At 54.7% G+C, this 21282-nt stretch overlaps 1 protein-coding gene across 1 annotated transcript; it reads left to right on the forward strand.

Annotated features, from left to right (window-relative positions):
* Window positions 1-11349: 11349 nt before the first annotated feature.
* MLX (MAX dimerization protein MLX) lies at window positions 11350-21031 on the forward strand. The gene is made up of 8 exons (XM_084615723.1): window positions 11350-11465; window positions 13783-13819; window positions 14396-14485; window positions 15339-15445; window positions 15738-15837; window positions 16597-16696; window positions 17226-17427; window positions 18672-21031. Exons 1-8 carry the CDS (start codon window positions 11400-11402, stop codon window positions 18726-18728), a joined length of 759 nt encoding a protein of 252 aa, XP_084471849.1. The 5' UTR covers window positions 11350-11399; the 3' UTR covers window positions 18729-21031.
* Window positions 21032-21282: the final 251 nt, after the last annotated feature.

The following is a 21282-nucleotide window of genomic DNA, read 5'->3' on the forward strand; positions in this document are numbered from 1 at the left end:
GAACCCCGGGGCTGGGGTCTGAGCTCCCTGCTCCCCCAGAAGGACGTGATTGAGGGGTCCTGGTTGTACCCACAAGCTCTGTTTTGGACTGTGTTCCTGTTGTCCAATAAACCTTCCGTTTTACTGGCTGGCTGAGAATCTCAGTGAATCCCAGGAAGAGGGGTGCAGGGCCTGGACTCCCCCACACTCCGGGACAACTGGTGGTAGCGGTGGGATCTACTGCACCCCGTGAACGGCGCTTCCTGCAGTAAGTGACTGGGGAACAGTAAAACGAAGGGGGATTGACGGGGACCAGGCGTGCTGAAGATTCAGAGAGAGACGATTTCAGGGGGTGTGATGAAGTGGGACTGTTCTTAATGTTTCCTCTGAATAGTGTGGGGGTGCCTCAGTTTCCCCTATGCAGTTCTTAAGTATCTAGGTGGGGGGATAAAGGTGTATGATCATTGCAGAGCCCTAGAGGGCAGGTGTGTGCAGGGGTCTGGACACAGAGAATGGCCAACACCCTGCTTCCTGGCAACTGATGGCCTGGGCCCTTCCCCCCTGCAAGGTGAGAGCTGAAGGGTTGGAGAACAAAGGAATCAGGTGACCTCCTGGCGGGGGGGGGGGGGGGGAGGGAATAGGAACAAAGCCCAGAGGAGGAGGGGCTGGAGGGAGTTTCAGTTTGGGGCTGGCCAGGACATGGAGTTAAGTGCAGATGTGGTTGTCTGGCTCACTGCCCCCCAAAATGGACCCAGCTGAGGGGTCCTGTTCTCTGCACCTGCAAGGTCTGTTTTAGACCACATTCCTTTTGTCTAATAAACCTTCTGTGTTACTGGCTGGCCGAGAGTCCCGTCTGACTGCGGAGTTGGGGTGCAGGACCCTCTGGCTGCCCCAGGAGCCCCGCATGAGTGGACTTGCTGTGGGAAGCGCACGGAGGGGCAGAGGATGCTGAATGCTCCGAGGTCAGACCCGGGAAGGGGGAAGCCGGGTGAGCTGTGTGTCCTGCAGACAGGCTGCTCACAGAAAGGAGACGTCCCCAGAGTCCTGCCTGGCTTCATGGGGAGCAGTTCCAGAGCATCGCCCGGGGACTCCGTGACAACTGGTGGGAGCGGTGGGATCTACTGCACCCCGTGGACTGCGCTTCCTGCAGTAAGTGACTGGGGAGCAGTAAAAATGAAGGGGGATTGACAGGGACCAGGCCTGCTGAAGATTCAGAGAGAGAGATGATTTCAGGGGGTGGTTAACCCCTGGAAGTGTGTGACCAGAGAGAAGGACTTTTTCAGTAACAGGGTCCCCTGGGGATTGCAGCGAGCGGTCCCAGGGGCGGAGGAGTCAGCAGCTGGACCCTGGCAAAGAGGTGGTGACCTTGAGAAGGGCTGGCACACAAGGGGTTCTCTTTGGAAACCGTGGGGAGCTGAGAGCACACAGGCCTGTGAGTCCACAACAACTTGGGGAGAGCGGAGTGGTGGCCTATCACCATCTCCTTAAGAAGCACATTGTAACCCTGTGCAGAAAGAGAGGGTTGCACATTGGGAAGTTCACCAAAGCACAGTTAATTGTGCAGCTGGAGGAGGATGACTGCTCTAAGGGACAGATTCCTGACCCCAAATGGGGCTATAGCAGGATCTGGGAGCAGCTGGAGTGGGAGCCAGGCACCCCAAGACTCCTGTCCCCGACCAGATGAGGGTCTTCACGATCGGGTTCCCCATCCGGGGATCGGAGACGGACGGGATTGGAGCTGAGTCCGAGAGAGCAAGAGGACTGTGGGAGACAGCGAGAGCCGGAGAAAGAGCTACAGAAGCAGCAGCAGCATGAACTGGCGGTGGGGGAGTGGAGAGGCCTAGGGGACCCCCCAGGGGTGAGTGGGGATAGACCCCGGGGGGGAAGTTCCGCAGGGAACCTCGAGACAAAATTGCTGCCCCTGGTTGGGGGTGGGGGGATGTGGATGCCACCTCACTGCCTTTGAGCAGGCTGGCGATTTGAACCAGGGGGACCCTGCGGAAAAGCCCCGGTGTCTAGCTCCCTTGCTGGGTCCCAAGGCCACAGACTCCGTCAGCCAGATGGGTGGGGAAGTGGACAAGCTCCCACTCCTGACCCCAACCTATATGTCTGTGTGGAGTTTCCTGGAGCCAGGCCCCTCGGACCCCCTCGTCCCCTCGGACCTCCAGTGGGAGCGGAAGGGGATGGTCAATGGGGAGACATTCCTGGGGTGGCGAGATCCTGGGACAGAGAGAACTTGTCAGGCCCTGGGTGGTGCAGCCTCAGATGCTGAGATGCTGGGTGAGCTGTGTGAAGGTCCCAGGGATGCAGCCCCTCGCCCTGCCTATGGCCCAGATCCCTGTGCAGACCCAGGAGGGGTCAGGCTGGCTGGTCGTTGGGGTTCTCCAGGACACCAGCTGCGAGACAATGTTGTGGGGTGACTGTGTCTCTTTGGGACAGGATCCAGGCCCTGCTCCGGTAACTGCCAAGGGTTTGAATTTGAATCCATTGAACTAATCGGTGGAGAGGGAAATGGTCAGTGAAAATGCAGATGACCTGGCTGGCAGCAGAGAGGAGCCTCTAGGCTCAGGCTACCTGCCTGCCTGTAACCAGACCCCTGGGGCTCCCCGCCCCCTTGCACACCTGAGAGGGGGCTCACACTGGCTCTGATGCAGTGAGGAAAGCAGCGAGCTTGCTGCCTACCTCCACTGGGACAGCAAGGGCAGCGCTGAGCACAGTGGGAGCTGAGACCCCAGCTGAGTGGGGGGAGACACAGGCAGGGCAGGGGATCTGTGGGGAGTGGCAAGGTGCTGGGTAAGGAAAGTTTGGATGAGCCTAGGCAGCCTTGTGAGCTGATGGCTGTGTCTAGTCAGCAGGGTGGGAAGGCGAGGAGAGTGGAAGATGAGTGTCCCTGGACCTTACCTGTTAGCTGGGTGGAGAATTGTGACAGTGAAGGAAATGTGTCTGTGTCTGTCAGGGGTATTGACTTGCCTATGGAGGGAGCTACCCTGGTCTCCAAGCAGTTGTCTATGACCAGCCTTGTGTGCTGGGACAAGGGGAAAGAGATCCCAAGCTGTGTGTCTGGGAAAGGAGAAAGTGTGTCCGGCTCTTCTTTGTCTGTGGAGCAGACAGAAGGGGCCTTTCAGCCTGTGATGGTTGAGGGTCGTGCAGTTGTCTCAGAGCTGGTTCTGGATTCAGCTAAAGCCCAGGAAGGGAAGGGTCCTAAGTTTGTGTCTGCTTGGGAGAATGGCCCTGTAACTAGGTCGCATCCAGTTAGTGTCTATGCAAAATCCCAGAGACCAGACAATTCTGGTGCTTGATTTTGCCTGTTGCTAGTGTGTGGTTGGAAAGGGTGTAGCAACTCTGTCTAATCAGGGTGAGATCCTAGCCAGGGCACAAGGAGAGCATGAAGGTGATGTGATTGTGTTACCTACTGAGGGTGTGGAAACCTGTAGCAAGAAGGAAAAGATTTGTGAACCTGTGTGTGGCAAAGGGAAGGAGAATGCTTCTGACCTTTTATCTAGGAAGTCTGTAAGTTTGCCTGAAACGGGATTGTGTAGGATCCGCCGGAAGGACCAGAGGTAATTCTGGATGTAAGGGAGACCCAGAAAGAGTCTGTTGTTGCTCAGGAAAGTGTTCCTCTAGAGCAAGCCCTAGGTAAAGAGGGTAAGAGCAGAATTTCTGTGAGGGGTGAATTGTTGCATAGAAAAGCCCTAGGGAAAGGAATCCTCATGGAGTCTTTGCAAGCAGTTTACTGCAACTGAAGGGTGTGAAAGTGATTTAATCAAGAAAGTTTCAGTTCCTAACAGCCAGAAATTTTCTGTTGTGAATGGATCCACTGACTTTCCTGTTGAAAGATCCAGTGTGGATAGCTTTGAGAAGGTCTCAGATGAAGTGAAAGCTGTTAAGAAAGTTAAACAGTCCTGTAACCAAGTGGCTGTGTTTGACCAGCTTGTTGGGGAGAAGACCCAATCCCAGTTTGACTCCCTGGGGTTTTGGGGTGGCCAAAGGGCACGGGCTGCATAAACCTTCCCACATGCGGCCTGCGAGTGCTATCGACCACCCCCGACCTAAGGGAGGGTGTGAAAGTGGAAGGGTCTGGTGTAACTCCTACCAAGGAATGGGAGAGATGCTGGGGCATCCATGGGAATGTTGGTGGCTTCGAACTTCCCCAGGTCACTGGCTAAAGTGACCCCGCTCAGTTCGATCTCAAAGGGGGGAGAGATGTGACGAAGTGGGACTGTTCTTAATGGTTCCTCTGAATAGTGTGGGGGTGCCTCAGTTTCCCCTATGCAGTTCTTAAGTATCTAGGGGGTGGGGTAAGGGTGTATGATCATTGCAGAGCCCTAGAGGGCAGGTGTGTGCAGGGGTCTGGACACAGAGAATGGCCGACACCCTGTTTCCTGGCAACTGATGGCCTGGGCCCTTCCCCCCTGCAAGGTGAGAGCTAAAGGGTTGGAGAACAAAGGAATCAGGTGACCTCCTGGCCCGGGAAAGGGACAAAGCCCAAAGGAGGAGGGGCTGGAGGGAGTTTCAGTTTGAGGGACATGGAGTTAAGTGCAGACGTGGTTGTCTGGCTCACTGCCCCCCAAAATGGACCCAGCTGAGGGGTCCTGTTCTCTGCACCTACAAGCTCTGTTTTAGACCACATTCCTGTTGTCTAATAAACCTTCTGTGTTACTGGCTGGCCGAGAGTCCTGTCTGACTGCGGAGTTGGGGGGCAGGACCCTCTGGCTGCCCCAGGACCCCCGCCTGGGCGGACTCGCTGTGGGAAGCGCACGGAGGGGCAGAGGAGGCTGAATGCTCCGAGGTCAGACCCAGGAAGGTGGAAGCCGTGTGAGCTTTGTGTCCTGAAGACAGTCTGCTCCCAGAGTGGAGACTTCCCCAGAGTCCTGACTGGCTTCATGGGGAGCAGTTCCAGAGCATCGCCCAGGGACTCCGTGACAGTGGTGTTGGCCATGTGTGGACATTGGGAGGAGCAGGGAGATGACCCTTTAGTAGATCTATTCCCTGGGACCAGAGCTGGTTCCCCCCTGGAAACAATTCCCCTCTCAGATCAGCTAACCTCTGCCCAACAAGCTGAGGTCAGGGGGGTGCTGCATCCGTACCGACAGCTGTTTTCCAACCAGCCTGGACGCACTAATCTGACTGTCCACCGGGTGCAGACAGGGTGGCACCCGCCGATAAGATGCTCCCCCTTCCGAGTCACAGGGAAAACTGCTCAGGACCTGGAAAGAGAGGTCCGGGACATGCTGGCTTTGGGGGTGATCCAGCCATCGGCCAGCCCTTGGGCCTCGCCGGTGGTGCTGGTCCCTAAAAAGGACGGGTCGGTCCGGTTCTGTGTGGACTATCGGAAGCTCAACGCCATCACTGTATCTGATGCCTACCCCATGCCCAGGCCTGACGAGCTCCTAGACAAACTGGGAGGAGCTCGTTACCTTACCACCATGGACCTTACAAAGGGCTACCGGCAAGTGCCGCTGGATGCAGATGCCCGGCTGAAATCAGCCTTTATCACCCCTTTGGGGCTCTATGAGTTCCTGACCCTGCCTTTCGGCCTCAAGGGAGCGCCGGCCACCTTCCAGCGCCTGGTGGACCAGCTACTGAGGGGGATGGAGAGTTTTGCCGTGGCGTATATTGATGACATCTGTGTCTTTAGCCAGACCTGGGAGGACCACGTGTCCCAGGTTAGACAAGTGCTGGACTGACTCCAGGGGGCTGGGCTGACTGTAAAAGCGGAGAAGTGCAAGGTGGGGATGGCTGAAGTATCTTACCTGGGCCATCGGGTGGGGAGCGGCCGCCTAAAGCCTGAACCAGCCAAGGTGGAGGTGATCAGAGACTGGCCCGCTCCCCACACCAAAAAGCAGGTCCAAGCCTTTATTGGGATGGCAGGATACTACCGAAGATTTGTGCCCCACTTTAGCACCATAGCCACCCCCATCACTGAGCTATGCAAGAAGGGGAAGCCAGACAAGGTGGTCTGGACCGAGCAGTGCCAGGAGGCTTTCCGGGTGCTGAAGGAGGCTCTGGTCAGTGGCCCAGTCCTGGCAAACCCAGACTTTGACAAGCCCTTTGTGGTATTCACCGACGCTTCCGACACGGGACTGGGGGCGGTGTTAATGCAGGAGGATGAAAAGGGGGAGAGACACCCCATCGTGTACCTGAGCAAGAAGTTGCTACCCCGGGAGCAACACTACGTGGCCATCGAGAAGGAGTGCCTGGCCATGGTGTGGGCCCTCAAGAAACCAGAGCCCTATCTCTTCGGGCGACACTTCACCGTCTACACCGACCACTCTCCCCTGACCTGGCTGCACCAGATGAAAGGAGCCAACGCCAAACTCCTGAGATGGAGCCTGCTCCTGCAGGATTACGACATGGACGTGGTCCACGTGAAGGGAAGTGCCAACCTGATAGCGGATGCGCTGTCCCGGAGAGGGGGCCCCGAACTTCCACAGGCCACTGGTCAGAGTGACCCCGCTCCGTTCAGTCTCGAAGGGGGGAGAGATGTGATGATGTGACGCAGCAGGGAGGGGGGAGTGTTGACCTGGGAATGTGCCCTGGGGATGGGAGACCTGAGAGCCTGTCACCTGAGCCAGGAAGGGGACGGGGAGGTGACACCTCTGCCCAGGAATGTGGACAGAGACTGCAGCAGGGAGCCTGCTGGGTGGGTTTAGTTTCAGTTTGGTGCTGAGTGGAGGAACACAGGGAACCCCAGGGCTGGGGTCTAAGCTCCCTGCTCCCCCAGAAGGACTTGACTGAGGGGTCCTGGTTGTACCCACAAGCTCTGTTTTGGACTGTGTTCCTGTTGTCCAATAAACCTTCTGTTTTACTGGCTGGCTGAGAGTCTCAGTGAATCCCAGGAAGAGGGGGGCAGGGCCTGGACTCCCCCCCACTCCGGGACACATGGGGCTCTGAGCCAGGCTGCTGCAGTCCCTGCTTGGCACCTTCCCCCCACCCTGTCACCCCGGGTGGCTCAAAGCCCCTCCTCTGGTGGGTGCCATTGCCTAGCCCCGGTGGGGGTGCGCATCCCAGCAGGGCAGGACATTTCCCCAGGCCATTGGAAACCCTTCAGCTCCCTGCCCCCAGAATCCCAGCCCCATGCTCTGCTCCAAGGGCTGGGGCCTCACAGCCTTGGCTGCAGGGGGCTCTGGAATTGCCCCAGGCGGGGGCAGTTCTCCGCCAAGGCAGGAGGCCCCCTGGGGCTGGGTAGCTCTGGGGGCAGGGCCACGGCAAGGAGCAGGTAGAAGGTGGCCCCAGGGCGTGCGCTTGGCAGAGTGGCCAGGGGCCTGCCCCTCAGCTGTAGCACTGACTGCTCGGTCAGTGCCCAGAGCTCTTCCAGCAGCGGGCAGCCAGGGTGGGGGATATCGCCCCTCCCACCAGCGTGCAAAGGGCCCAGCAGGCCTGGCTGGACTGAGGTGCACTGGAGGGGCAGGGAGCCCGCGGGCCCCAGAAACAACCGCGGTTCCTGTGCCATTTCAATGGGCTGTGGCCCCTGCCCACCTCCCACCCCAGCCCTGAGGCAGGTCGCTGAGGGAGGTGCGGGGGGACATAGATGCCGGCCCCATCTCCCAGCACCTCCAGCAAGTCCCACTCGGGCCGGTATCATGTCGAGCAGGAAGCAGCTGCCTTCTCTGGGCTGGAGGCATCAGCTTCGTCAGAGGAAACGTCCCACAAAGATCCCAGCTGGCAAATGCTGCTCTGAAAGTAGCGCAGTGAACTGAACTCAACCTGCCCACACCCCTCGTGTACCCTGTGACCCCCCCAGGGACCCCGATTCCTGTGCTGGCCCCTCTGACCCCCCCGGGGACCCCGATTCCTGTGCTGGCCCCTCTGACCTCCCCGGGACCCCAATTCCTGTGCTGGTCCCCATCACCCAGGTGACTCTGCTGCCTGCCTGATACTGCCCCCCGTGACCCCCACTTCCTGCTCTGAGGCTGGGTGATTTTGCAGGGTTGTCCCCAGTGAACTTTAGATTTTCTGACTTCTCTGGATGCAGGCCCTGGGGATTTTCTACAGGCCCAGACCAGGGTCTGTCCTGCCCCTGCCAATAACTAGCCCTGGGGCTCAGAGCTCTCCGGCCAAGTCTGGCTCCTGCAAACTGCACAGTGTGACGAACTCTCAGTTTCATCAGGAGCCTCATATCAAAGGCTCAGCTCCTGGAGTCCTGTGATTACAGGCCACTCTCAGCTTCCATGTAAACCAATACATGCCTAGCACTCCTGGTTGGGAAGACAGGTAGGAAACATGACCCTAAGGGTCAAATACAGGAGACAAAGAAAAGAAAAAAACTGAAACCCTGAACGGTTTATTGTGTGTTACATGAAGATCTCATGATCTGAGGGGCCGGAAGGGGTGGGTCTGAGTTGATGGGGCTCCCAGGCCCAGAGCAGGGAGTGATGTCACTTAGGCTTATGGGCCTGGACCCAGACCCTGGTGGGGGCTGTGTATGTGGGGGAATCACCTGCAGTCACAGGCACAGGGCAGGGATCTGAGTCAATGGAGGTCACAGGTCCAGGCCAGGTATGGGAAGACCCTTGAGAGGCAGGGGGGGCGGGAAGGAGGGCAGGCCCACAACAGAGATTAGGGGTCATGGGAGTGGGCCAGCAAAGGGAGGGGATGTTACCTGGGGTCAAGAAGCCAGGCCAAGGAGAGGGAATGGGGATTATCTAAGATCATAGGACTAGATTCAGGGCAGGGAATGGGGTCATCTGAGGTCACAAGCCAGGACTCAAAGCAGGGAATGGGGTCATCTGAAGTCACGGGCCAGACAATGAAGTGATCTGAGGTCACAGGGACAGACTCAACTGGAATGGGCTCATCTCAGGTCACAGACCCAGAGCAGGGAATGGGGTCATCTGAGGTCAGGGGACAAGTAATTGGGTCATCTGAGGACAAGATGGAGACCCAGGGCAGGGAATGGGGTATTCTGAGGTCACTGGACAGTTAATAGGGTCACCAGAGGTCACACAACCAGCTCCAAGGCAGGGAATGGGAGTCATCTGAGGACACTGAACAGGTAATGAGGTCATCTGAGGTCACAGACCCAGATCCAGGGCAGGGAATGGGTTCATGCACGGACACAGAGCAGGTAATGGGGTCATCTGAGGTCATAGACCCAGACCCAGGGCAGGAAATGGGGTCATGCGAGGACACTGACCAGGTAATGGGGTCATCTGAGGTCACAGACCCAGACCCAGGGCAGGAAATGGGGTCATGCGAGGACACTGACCAGGTAATGGGGTCATCTGAGGTCACAGACTCAGACCCAGGGCAGGAAATGGGGTCATGAGAGGACACTGACCAGGTAATGGGGTCATCTGAGGTCACAGACCCAGACCCAGGGCAGGGAATGGGGTCATGCAAGGACACTGGCCAGGTAATGGGGTCATTTGAGGTCACAGACTCAGACCCAGGGCAGGAAATGGGGTCATGAGAGGACACTGACCAGGTAATGGGGTCATCTGAGGTCACAGACCCAGACCCAGGGCAGGGAATGAGGTCATGCGAGGACACTGAACAGGTAATGGGGTCATCTGAGGTCACAGACCCAGACCCAGGGAAGGAAATGGGGTCATGCGAGGACACTGACCAGGTAATGGGGTCATCTGAGGTCACAGACCCAGACCCAGGGCAGGAAATGGGGTCATGCGAGGACACTGACCAGGTAATGGGATCATCTGAGGTCACAGACCCCGACCCAGGGCATGAAATGGGGTCATGCGAGGACACTGACCAGGTAATGGGGTCATCTGAGGTCACAGACACAGACCCAGGGCAGGGAATGGGGTCATGCGAGGACACTGACCAGGTAATTGGGTCATTTGAGGTCACAGACTCAGACCCAGGGCAGGAAATGGGGTCATGCGAGGACACTGACCAGGTAATGGGGTCATCTGAGGTCACAGACCCAGACCCAGGGCAGGGAATGAGGTCATGAGAGGACACTGAACAGGTAATGGGGTCATCTGAGGTCACAGACCCAGACCCAGGGCAGGAAATGGGGTCATGAGAGGACACTGAACAGGTAATGGGGTCATCTGAGGTCACAGACCCAGACCCAGGGCAGGAAATGGGGTCATGCGAGGACACTGAACAGGTAATGGGGTCATCTGAGGTCCCAGACCCAGACCCAGGGCAGGAAATGGGGTCATGCGAGGACACTGACCAGGTAATGGGGTCATCTGAGGTCACAGACCCAGACCCAGGGCAGGGAATGAGGTCATGCACAGAAACTGACCAGGTAATGGGGTCATCTGAGGTCACAGACTCAGACCCAGGGCAGGAAATGGGGTCATGTGAGGACACTGAACAGGTAATGGGGTCATCTGAGGTCACAGACCCAGGGCAGGGAATGAGGTCATGCAAGGACACTGACCAAGTAATTGGGTCATCTGAGGTCACAGACACAGACCCAGGGCAGAAAATGGGGTCATGCGAGGACACTGACCAGGTAATGGGGTCATCTGAGGTCACAGACCCAGACTCAGGGCAGGAAATGGGGTCATGCGAGGACACTGACCAGGTAATGGGGTCATCTGAGGTCACAGACCTAGACTCAGGGCAGGAAATGGGGTCATGCGAGGACACTGAACAGGTAATGGGGTCATCTGAGGTCACAGACCCAGACCCAAGGCAGGAAATGGGGTCATACGAGGACACTGACCAGGTAATGGGGTCATCTGAGGTCACAGACCCAGACTCAGGGCAGGAAATGGGGTCATGCGAGGACACTGACCAGGTAATGGGGTCATCTGAGGTCACAGACCTAGACTCAGGGCAGGAAATGGGGTCATGCAAGGACACTGACCAGGTAATGGGGTCATCTGAGGTCACAGACTCAGACCCAGGGCAGGGAATGGGGTCATGCGAGGACACTGACCAGGTGATGGGGTCATCTGAGGTCACAGACTCAGACCCAGGGCAGGGAATGGGGTCATGCGAGGACACTGACCAGGTGATGGGGTCATCTGAGGTCACAGACCCAGACCCAGGGCAGGGAATGGGGTCATGCGAGGACACTGACCAGGTGATGGGGTCATCTGAGGTCACAGACTCAGACCCAGGGCAGGGAATGGGGTCATGCGAGGACACTGACCAGGTGATGGGGTCATCTGAGGTCACAGACCCCGACCCAGGGCAGGGAATGGGGTCATCTGAGGTCACAGGCCCAGCCCCCCCCCCCCCCCATGTGTCCCCGTTCGCAGCCCGGACGCGGGTCCGGGCCCGCGGCAGGATCCTGTGTCACGGCGCCCCCTCGTGGCTCCGACGGGCCAGGGCCCGGGACACACTTCGGCTCCCATCAGTCTCCGCGGTGGAACTACAGTTCCCGTCAGCCCCTGCGAAGACTCTGCATCTCCCATCCGCCCCCGCGGCGGGCGTCTCCCGGAAGCCGCTCGCGCTGCAGCGGTCGGGCGCTGTGATTGGCTGACGCTGGGGGTCACATGACCGGAGTCCCCGGGAAGATGGCGGAGCAGGCGGGCGCCTCGCCCGAGGACCCCTGGGGGAAGGTGAGTCCCAGGAGCGGGATGGCGGCCGGCGCGGGACACACCGCGGGCCCGTCTCCCCGGGAGAGGGCGAGACCCCTCTCCGCCCCACAGGCCCGAAGCCGCAGGGGCCTGGGGAACCCAAGGGCGGGGCTTTGTGGGGGGCAGAAGTCAGGTGGGGTCAGGTCAGGGATGGGGTCGGGTCAGGATTGAGGTCAGGGGTCAGGTCAGAGATGGGGTCACGTCAGGCTAGGGGTCAGGGGTTACGTCAGGACTGCGGTCAGGTCAGAGATGGGGTCGGGTCAGGCTAGGGGTCAGGGGTTACGTCAGGACTGGGGTCAGGTCAGAGATGGGGTCGGGTCAGGATAGGGGTCAGGGATGGGGTCAGGTCAGGCTAGGGGTCAGAGGTTACGTCAGGACTGGGGTCAGGTCAGAGATGGGGTCGGGTCAGGATAGGGGTCAGGGATGGGGTCAGGTCAGGCTAGGGGTCAGGGGTTACGTCAGGACTGGGGTCAGGTCAGAGATGGGGTCGGGTCAGGATAGGGGTCAGGGATGGGGTCAGGTCAGGCTAGGGGTCAGGGGTTACGTCAGGATTGGGGTCAGGTGAGAGATGGGGTCACGTCAGGCTAGGGGTCAGGGGTTACGTCAGGATTGGGGTCAGGTCAGAGATGGGGTCACGTCAGGCTAGGGGTCAGGGGTTACGTCAGGACTGGGGTCAGGTCAGAGATGGGGTCATGTCAGGCTAGGGGTCAGGGGTTACGTCAGGACTGGGGTCAGGTCAGAGATGGGGTCATGTCAGGCTAGGGGTCAGGGGTTACGTCAGGACTGGGGTCAGGTCAGAGATGGGGTCATGTCAGGCTAGGGGTCAGGGGTTACGTCAGGACTGGGGTCAGGTCAGAGATGGGGTCGGGTCAGGCTAGGGGTCAGGGATGGGGTCAGGTCAGGATTGAGGTCAGGGATCAGGTCAGGGATGGGGTCACGTCAGGCTAGGGGTCAGGGGTTACGTCAGGATTGGGGTCAGGTCAGAGATGGGGTCATGTCAGGCTAGGGGTCAGGGGTTACGTCAGGACTGGGGTCAGGTCAGAGATGTGTCCAACCTCCCTGTGACCACGCAGGTTCCCAGCTCTGTGCCAGAGGAGGCAGATTTCTGAGGGGATGTGACTGGAGGCAAAGCTGCTGGCTGGTGGCTCTCCTGGAGTGTCTTGCCTTTTACTGCATAAAGAGAATCAGATACCACTGCTGACTTATTCCCTGCCCATTTCCCCCCCCCCCCTCCGCGCGACATTGGGAAGGGACAGAAACCCTCCTGCACTGGACACAAGCCAACTATGGACAGCTGGGATTGGGGAGGAACCATCCAATATGGGTGGATTATTCCACAATTCTACATTTCTGTCACTGCAAAATCTTGACTATCTGGGGAAAACGTCTCTCAAGTGGCTCCAAGGAGTTAAATACACTTAGGGCCAGAGTTGTAAAGGTGTTTAGATGCCTAGTGGGATTTTGCAAAGGAACTAAGGTCCATATCTTCAAATCAGTGGAAGTTTGTGTGACCCAGGATTTAGGTGCTAAGGCACTTTTCTACGCCACTAAGTGCCCATCTGCTTCTTTAGGTAGCTAAATACCTTTACAAGTCTGATCCTTGGTTCCTTGGGGGAGGCCTTACATAACTGCTGCCGATGGAGGGACACTAACCAAGCAGAGGACTTGCCTGTTGAATGCACTTAGGTTTCCTGCTTGGCATATCCAGGGAGCAGTGTATTTTGAGAGTCATTCCCAGAGGCTGAGCTTTAATTTTCTATGAATGTTTTGTTCTCCTGAACACCTGGAGCAGAGCTACATGGTCATTTGTCTTTTCTTGTATTCAGTCTTAACATTCAGATAAATATAACAACATAAAAGGGGGAGGAAGTGTTGACTGTGTGTCCATAAGTGCCCAGAGTCTGTGCAGGAACCAGAGTTGGATTTTCACAATTGCTCGACACCCAGCTTCTCCTATTGTCCTCAATGTGTATATGCTTTTGAAAATCTGACCATGTAGTTCTAGAATAAAGTGTAGTAAAATTGAAACCAGATCAATCCTGCAGTCATAGCCTTGTTAAACTGAAGAACAAACCAGTGTTTCAGCCTTCAAGGGAATTGGAAAGCGTATGTGTTGTGTGGGGGCTCATGGGACCACCCACATTGTTCCCACTTGCTGTCACGTGTTGGCAAAATAGTTTATTGCACAAAAAAGCAAATTCACTAAAGAGGAAACTGCCTCACTCACTGGTTTGTTTCTTTTTCTCTCTTCTCCGCCTGTTTTCTCACGCTGTAATTCGCTCATCCTACAATGCACCAGGTGGATTCTGCATACAGTGACAGTGGACTGGATCCCTGTGAGTAGCTTTGTGTCCTCCTCCTCCCAAACTCTGTCAGGTCACAGCTAAGTGTGCCAGGGAACTGTGGTCACTTTTGTGCTTTGCTCTAGCTTATGCTGTTAGAAGAGGGACAACCTGGTCAAATTTGGTCCAAATCCACAGTCTCTTATCGGACCCTTTGGCCTTTTAAAACAAGATGAATATCTTTTCATCGGAAAAGCAGCACAGATGCAATCATCAATGTATTCTTTGCTCCTTTAATGAGAGGCTCTTGAAGCACTTCGCAAGTCTCCTAGAATTTATTTTCCCCATCTTACAGATAGGGAAACTGGTGCAAAGGATATTAGTTACATTGCTGTGCTTTAGTTGGCTTTCACATCTGGTCCCAATGGCTTTTCAGCATTCATCGCAACTATCTGCACACTGACCGGGACTGCAACAGCTGCTAATCCCTGGAGCTGGTTGCCCTGTGACTTGCCTCCCAGAGTTGATCCCTTCTCTGTCCCAGTTTGCAGTGTCTCTGGGGGTTAGTGACACTTACTCACCGCCTCCTGCATGACGTAGGGAAATACGCTGTGGTATTTTCTCTTTCAGCGCTCTTTGTGGAAAGCACTAGGAAAGGAAGCATAGTATCCCGAGCCAACAGCATTGGCTCCACCAGTGCCTCCTCAGTCCCCAATACAGGTATGGTACCTTCTCTATGTTCCACCAGCTTCTCCAGCACTTCAGTTAATAGGGGCTTTTCCTGCTCTCTCACTCCTATTCAGTCTTGTTCTCCTTAGGTAGATGTTCTCTATGAGACTGTGATTGCAAGAGCTTCCTCTGCCAGCTAGAGCAGAAGTCTTGCCCTTGGGTAGGGAGGATGGTGTTCTGGCTTCCTGCAGGGTAGTTTGATGGGACTCTCCTGGTAATGGCGAACAGAGGAGAGCTGGAGCGAAGGTCTGAAGAAACTTTTTGGCCGACGTTTTCAAGTGCTGAGTGGTGATGGATGCCCGCTCTAAGACACGTTAAAGGGGCCTGATTTCTAGGAAGTGCTGAAAAGTTGTCCCCTCTGTGGAAGGGATCTCAGCTTAGACACCCAGTCCTTCTTGAAATCCAGAATGCTGCAGAGCCTTTCTAGTGAGAATCCTGTGTAGACAAGCCAGCACCCAACCCCAGGGGTCTGCAGGAGAAGCAGGTGGCCTAGTTGGCACCTAGTATCTTTGTTATTGGCCTTCCCTATAATGAATTTCCCCAGCTGCTCACTCACGCTGTGGGCTGTTGTCAGCAGAGATGCCCTTGGACAGGTGGATCTTTACTGTGTTTCGGCCCCATCCTTTTGAAAGTACTGTTTGGAGCTAGTCCATCCAATTGGTAGCTAAGTGGTGTCGCTGGGAGCTGTTTTCAGGCACAGGTGTCTAAATGATCCCCAGTCCAGACACTGCGTGGTCTCCATGTTACCTCAGTAACTGTAGGTATCAGTTTTTGTCTCTGCTTCCTGGGCTCTGGGAGTTGCCACGTGCCCCCAGAGCTGATGGTGACCATTCTTCCGCTGCAGATGATGAAGACAGCGATTATCACCAGGAAACCTACAAAGAGTCATACAAGGACCGGCGCAGACGTGCCCACACCCAGGCCGAGCAGAAGAGACGAGATGCCATCAAGGTAACCTCAGAGCAGCTAGCAGGCTGTTTCTTTGCATGAGAATTCAGACAGCACCTTCCTTTCACATCAGACGCAGGAGGGCCCATTATTCTACAGCACCAGCACCTTGTGTTATTTATTTAGCTGTTAAATTCAGTGTTCCACCAAATGTTCATGATGCTGTAGGGGGTTTGTATCAACTCGGGGGAGCTGGAGCTTTCCACCTTGTTAAACCATCTACCCAGCCAGCTGCCATCATCCCATGCTGTTGAATCTAAAACACGCTGTCACTTCCGCTCTGCCCCCCCTGCAGAAAGGCTACGATGACTTGCAGGCCATCGTTCCCACGTGCCAGCAGCAGGACTTCTCCATTGGCTCCCAGAAACTAAGCAAAGCCATCGTCCTGCAGAAAAGTGAGTCTGGGGGTGGTGGGGAGCGATTTCTGGGCCTGTGCTGGCATTCCCAACAGCTGTGACAAATAGCTTCTGTGCTGGACGGCTGTACTCCTCTGGTCACTGAGCGGGGTACTGGCCAGCCAGAACTGGACCCACCTCTGTTCATGGGGGTTCCATGGGGAAAGCCATCTGAGCTGTAGAACCCTCCCTGCAGACAATCAAAACTAAAATGGCAGGTGCCTTGTTCCAGGCCTCACTGAGTTGTCTGCTCCCTCCCCACCCGCTCCTGGCTGGCTCTGCAGGTTAACACTGTCCTGGTCTCTTGCTGAGACTGAGTAACACTTATGCAATCAGCCTACCAGTGCAAGGGAGGCACACTGTTACAAGGTGAAGCACGAGCTGCCTAGCCCAGTCACCCCCTTCTTGCAGCTCATGGGCATCGAAATCACTTAGGTTGAGGGTGGAAGACTGTGTTTAGGGCTTAGGAGGCTGGGACTCCTCTCAGCTTGGCCACTGCTAGCGTATGATCTAGAGCACCCTGCTCCCCCTCCCTGGAGCTGGGATGTGAAGCACTGGGACCCTCTGAGGAGAGGAGTCACGGAGCCTGGCTCCTGGTCAGTTTGGATGCATGAGGTCTGTGGGGATGAAATCTAGGGCCATGCATCAATCCTGCATGTGCCCCAGTGTCTGCTCCTCCTGTCCCCTGCTGAGCGTCGTCACTGTGACCTCTGACCTGTCTCGAGCATCCTAAACCCTCGTCCTCCCTTTGCTTTTCAGCCATTGACTACATTCAGTTCCTCCATAAGGAGAAGAAGAAGCAGGAGGAGGAAGTTTCTACACTCAGGAAAGATGTCACAGCTTTGAAGATCATGAAAGTGTAAGGAGCAGCTTGTTGCACATCCCCCACCCCAAGGGAGCAGGGAGATAGACACCCTGTTCGTTACATACTGCAGCAGACACCCACCATACTCACCTTTTTCTCCCCCTCTCAATTCCATCCCAGGGCTGGATAGCATCTGACTCGCTGGTCAAGCTGGATTTGACACAGATCCCAATATAGTGCGAGGGGCATGGGCTGAGCAAGGGGACTGTCCATAGGGGGGTGCCAACTCAGAGCAAGGAGCCCCAGCCTGTTCCTGGGTCTCCTCTCCAACATGGAGGGGAGACTGTGATTTCCCTGCATTTATTCCCCTTAAGGAATTTAAGCCCAGAGCCTGCTACCTTAACCATACAGCCAGTGTGAGTGTTGCTTATGGTCCTAACAAGCAAAGTTAAGGGCCTTCAGGAAACACTGCGGCACATCTTTGGTCTCTCTCGCACCTCAAACAGAGCTTTGGAAGGTGTCTGAGGCCAGAGCTGGCTTCCCAAGCCTGCCATTTTATCCGGGTTTCTTTGGTTTGTTTCAGAAACTATGAGCAGATTGTGAAAGCTCATCAGGATAATCCAAATGAGGGGAAAGACCAGGTCTCTGACCAAGTCAAGTTTAATGTTTTCCAAGGCATCATGGATTCACTGTTCCAGTCCTTTAATGCCTCCATCTCAGTAGCAAGTTTTCAGGAACTTTCAGCCTGTGTCTTCAGCTGGATTGAAGAGCACTGTAAGCCACAGGTAAGGACTAGGAGCCGCACACAAAGTAACATGGGGCAAGCTCTTGCATAGGGCCAGACAGCTTCAGTAGATACAAATGCAAAGCAATGCACATTGGAGGGAACGTCTTGAACTATTCCTACACCTTACTGGGCTCTAATTAACTAGCGCCAGGGCCAGTTCAACACCGGGCAGCAGTCCAAGCACGTTAGGAGGTTTAAAGGCCAGGATGGAGATAGCGAATGCAGTTCCAGTCACCCCATCTCTGAAAGGACAAAGCACAAGCAGACGATTCAGGGATGTGACGAGAACGACTAGGGGCATGGAAAGCCTGGGACTGTCTACCAGAGGCAGAACAGGGGACATGATAAAGAGATGCAAAATCGTGCCTGAGGCTGAGGAGGGAGCTGGAGAACTCCTGTTCTCCTGGTCTCCTAATGAGCAAAGGGACCATGTGTGAAACTGAAAGTGGCAAATTCAAAATGAATAGAGAGAGAAACTTTACCCCACTGTTCAGCTGGCATGGTAGTGCTGCCTGCCACAGGAGATCAGGCAAACCCAAGGTTCAGCTACACTACAAAAACCCCTGCTGCAGTGAGACTCAGAGCCCAGGCTCTGCAGACCGGCAGAGAGGGGTGTTTCAGAGCCCAGGCCCCAGTCTGAGCAGGAATATCTACTCTACTATTTTGAGCCTCATAGTGCACGCTCTTCGAGCCCGAGTTACCTGACCCAGGCTCTGAAACTTGCTGCTGTGGGGTTCTTCTCTCAGCGTAGAGATATCCGTAGGCACTTAGCTGGAGAACAAGAGCCCCAGCAAACACGAGCTTTGACAGGGATAGAAACCCTCCTGTTTCAGAGCATAAATGAGGCTCTAGCTCATGGGGGCCAGGGAGAACCTTCCCTGAGGGGCAAGTCGTCATACCACACCTTCTCACACTAGACTTCCTTTCTCTAAAGCAGCTGGTTCTGCTACTGTCAGACAGGAAATGGCCAGGACGAGCCTTTGGTCTGATCCAAGCTGGCAGGTCCTGTACTCTCAGTAATCCTGAGGCACTGAAGCCATGTACCCCATGACCCCCAGGTTTGTTCCCATAAACACCGCTGTGCGTGGCTGGTGCAGCAGGTACCCAGCTGCCTTTCTACGCATGTATTCCCCTCTGTAAGGAGTTCCCTGGTCTGTTCTGGAACCCACAGAGGCATTGCCAAGGTGAATGTTTATTCGTCCCGCAGAGTGACTGATCCTGCCTCCTCCTTGTTCTCCCCAGACTCTGCGGGACATCGTGCTTGGGGTTCTGCATCAGCTGAAGAATCAGCTCTACTGACTGCTCTCCCTGCTAGTGCCCTAGCAGAATGGGCCTGCGTTCTTCATCCATACTGCTACTGGGTACCGCCAGCAGGGACGGAGTTGGGAAACAGACTCCAGGAATGGCTGGTCTGTTTCCCTTGTGATTGTTAAAGCTTCTCTCTGGATTATTTATTGTATTGACCAAAAACCAAAACTGGGCTTATGTACCTCTCCACAGACCCTGTCGCAGTCTGTAGGGACTCAGTCAGCAGAGAAGGGAGTTTAGATGTGGATTAAATATACTTCTCATTGCCCCAAAGGAAGGCAGGAGAGGGTGTCTCACCCAAACTGGCATGGCAGTGAACGGGCCTTGCCTGAGCCCCTGACTCTTTGCAAGAGTGGCAGTAGCTCAGCCGGTGCTACTTTGTAGCAGGCAGATGGTCCTGCTCCCTGTGATGGGGAATGGCCTGGAGTCTTAACTACTGCCTGGTCATCTTAGCAGTGCACATTACTGCCTGCTGGGATGCATACCCTGAAAACCACAGAGCCTGGGCATGAGCTGTAGAACAGATGGAACACAGGCTGTTCGGTTTCCAGGTGAGCACTTGCTGAAATCGCAGCTACCCAGGCACCTTTCCACAGGGCAATGCAGGGCTGTGAAAGGAAGCAGAGAGTGGCTCTTCCCCCCCACCCCAGAGCCAGTTGCTACATTAGGATTAAAGACTTGAGCTGGGTTATGAACCCTCCTGCACCAGGCAAACCGATCTCTACTAAAGGGGGTTAGGAAGAAGCTTCCCTTGGGAGAGGTTCTCCCATCTCTGCAGGCTTTCTTGCACCTTCCTCTGAAGCAGCTGGTTCTAGTTACTGTTGAGATGGGTTCTGCACTAGCAATTCCTATGGGCCTCAATCCCGATGGTCTAGTTCAGCCTAGGGATGGAAGGCTGCTTGCTTTACTGGTGTAGAATGACTTTCCAAAAGGCCACACAAAGGAAGCTGGGTGGGTTGGCCCCTCACTGCCACAAGGAGAGTCACTTAATCCCAGTGCTGAAGGGACTCCCCTTCTTGTGCAGATGACCATGGCCTCAAGCCTCTGCTTGAGCCAGCTGCTGACTTGGCCTTTTCGACTCTAGCCACATTTCCTAAACAATTAAACATGCGTGCAGCTTTCGCTACAGCCTTCTCCAGTTTTATCGGTACAGAGGCTGATCTCTGGCAGGCTTTATATGACATGGCACTTTCTGATGAAGTCACAGTGTGGGAAAGTAGAATAGTCTAGCACAGAGCAGCTGTGGATTCTAAGTAGACGTCTACTCTTGTTTAGAACTATAGTTTTATATATAATAAAGCCTTGATTTTTGTAATGCATTGAAAAAAAAATCTCACTAACATGTTATCAGTTTACGTTTTGCAGACAGCTGCTTGTCTGAGACAATTTAAATCAGTTACACCCTGTTTTGTTCACTATAACCCTTCAGGTCTCTTAAAGCAGATGGCAGCTGTCTGCTAAAGCAGCCATGGTGTTTTACTACTCAAACAAGGTGACACTATTGGAATTACCCCCAACAGAGTAACTCTCTTACAACAAGAAAAGGAGTACTTGTGGCATTTTAGACACTAACAAATTCATTTGAGCATAAGCTTTTGTGAGCTACAGTTCACTTCATCGGCTGTAGCTCACGAAAGCTTATGCTCAGATAATTTTGTTAGTCTCTAAGGTGCCACAAGTACTCCTTTTCTTTTTGCGAATACAACTAACACGGCTGCTACTCTGAAACCTCTCTTACAACAGTATTTGTCGATTTTCAATTATGTTCCTACCACACTTCTAAAAGTGACTGTTGTGCGTTTTCTTCAGTTTGGGTATGGTGGTTTCTCGGTGCTGGCTGCCTGCCTTTCAAACACTGAAGCAGGGGCATAATGTTTAAACTGCTGTTTCCATTTAATCAAGGAAATATTCCTGTTGGTCTTGGATTTTATAAAACAAAGCACTTCTACAAAGCCTGCATTGAGTGTCCCTGTTGGTCCAAATGCAGCATACAGCCCCTAGGAAGTTCAAGAGTTTGTTTGCAGCAACATGCCTAACTGCTGAAGTGAATTGCACACAATAGGGGCAGCTACCTCTATGGCCGTACTCAAGCACAGATGGGTAACTCTTGTAAGATGTTGCTTTGCTGTAAGGAAAGCACCCTGTTTGCAGAAGCAGTAGCCTGTGCTGTTAACTAGTAAGTGGCAAGTGTATTTCTCAAAGGACATTGCTTTTTACAGACCTCACTCAGGTGGAAATGAAATATTTTTCTATCATGAAAAGTAATTATAATAAATTTTTGCTAAGCGTTTTAAGGGTTGTCCCTCTGTTTATTTCTGACACAGAATCACTGGGTTTGCTATGAGAGGTGATAAGGCAAGGGCCAATTTTTCAGAAGTGACTAGTGATTTCAGGATGCCCAACTTGACCCCTTAGCCAGTGTTATGGCAGCCGTTTTGGATCAGCCCTCCCCACCCGGTCATCCCCCGTTATCCGGGTGCCTGACTCGGATAGTTCTCAAAGCCACAGTTAAACCAGACTGGAATACAGCCAGCCTCCCTTTTGT

Source organism: Lepidochelys olivacea, assembly GCF_965140295.1.
Source record: "Lepidochelys olivacea isolate rLepOli2 genome assembly, chromosome: 27".
Classification (NCBI taxonomy): Eukaryota; Metazoa; Chordata; order Testudines; family Cheloniidae; genus Lepidochelys; species Lepidochelys olivacea.

Coding starts and splice junctions, on each gene's coding strand:
- MLX (XM_084615723.1), top strand. CDS start 11,400: ATGACCGGAGTCCCCGGGAAGATGGCGGAGCAGGCGGGCGCCTCGCCC. Junction 13,820..14,395: donor TGACAGTGGACTGGATCCCT/GTGAGTAGCTTT, acceptor TTTCTCTTTCAG/CGCTCTTTGTGGAAAGCACT. Junction 15,838..16,596: donor AGCCATCGTCCTGCAGAAAA/GTGAGTCTGGGG, acceptor TTTGCTTTTCAG/CCATTGACTACATTCAGTTC.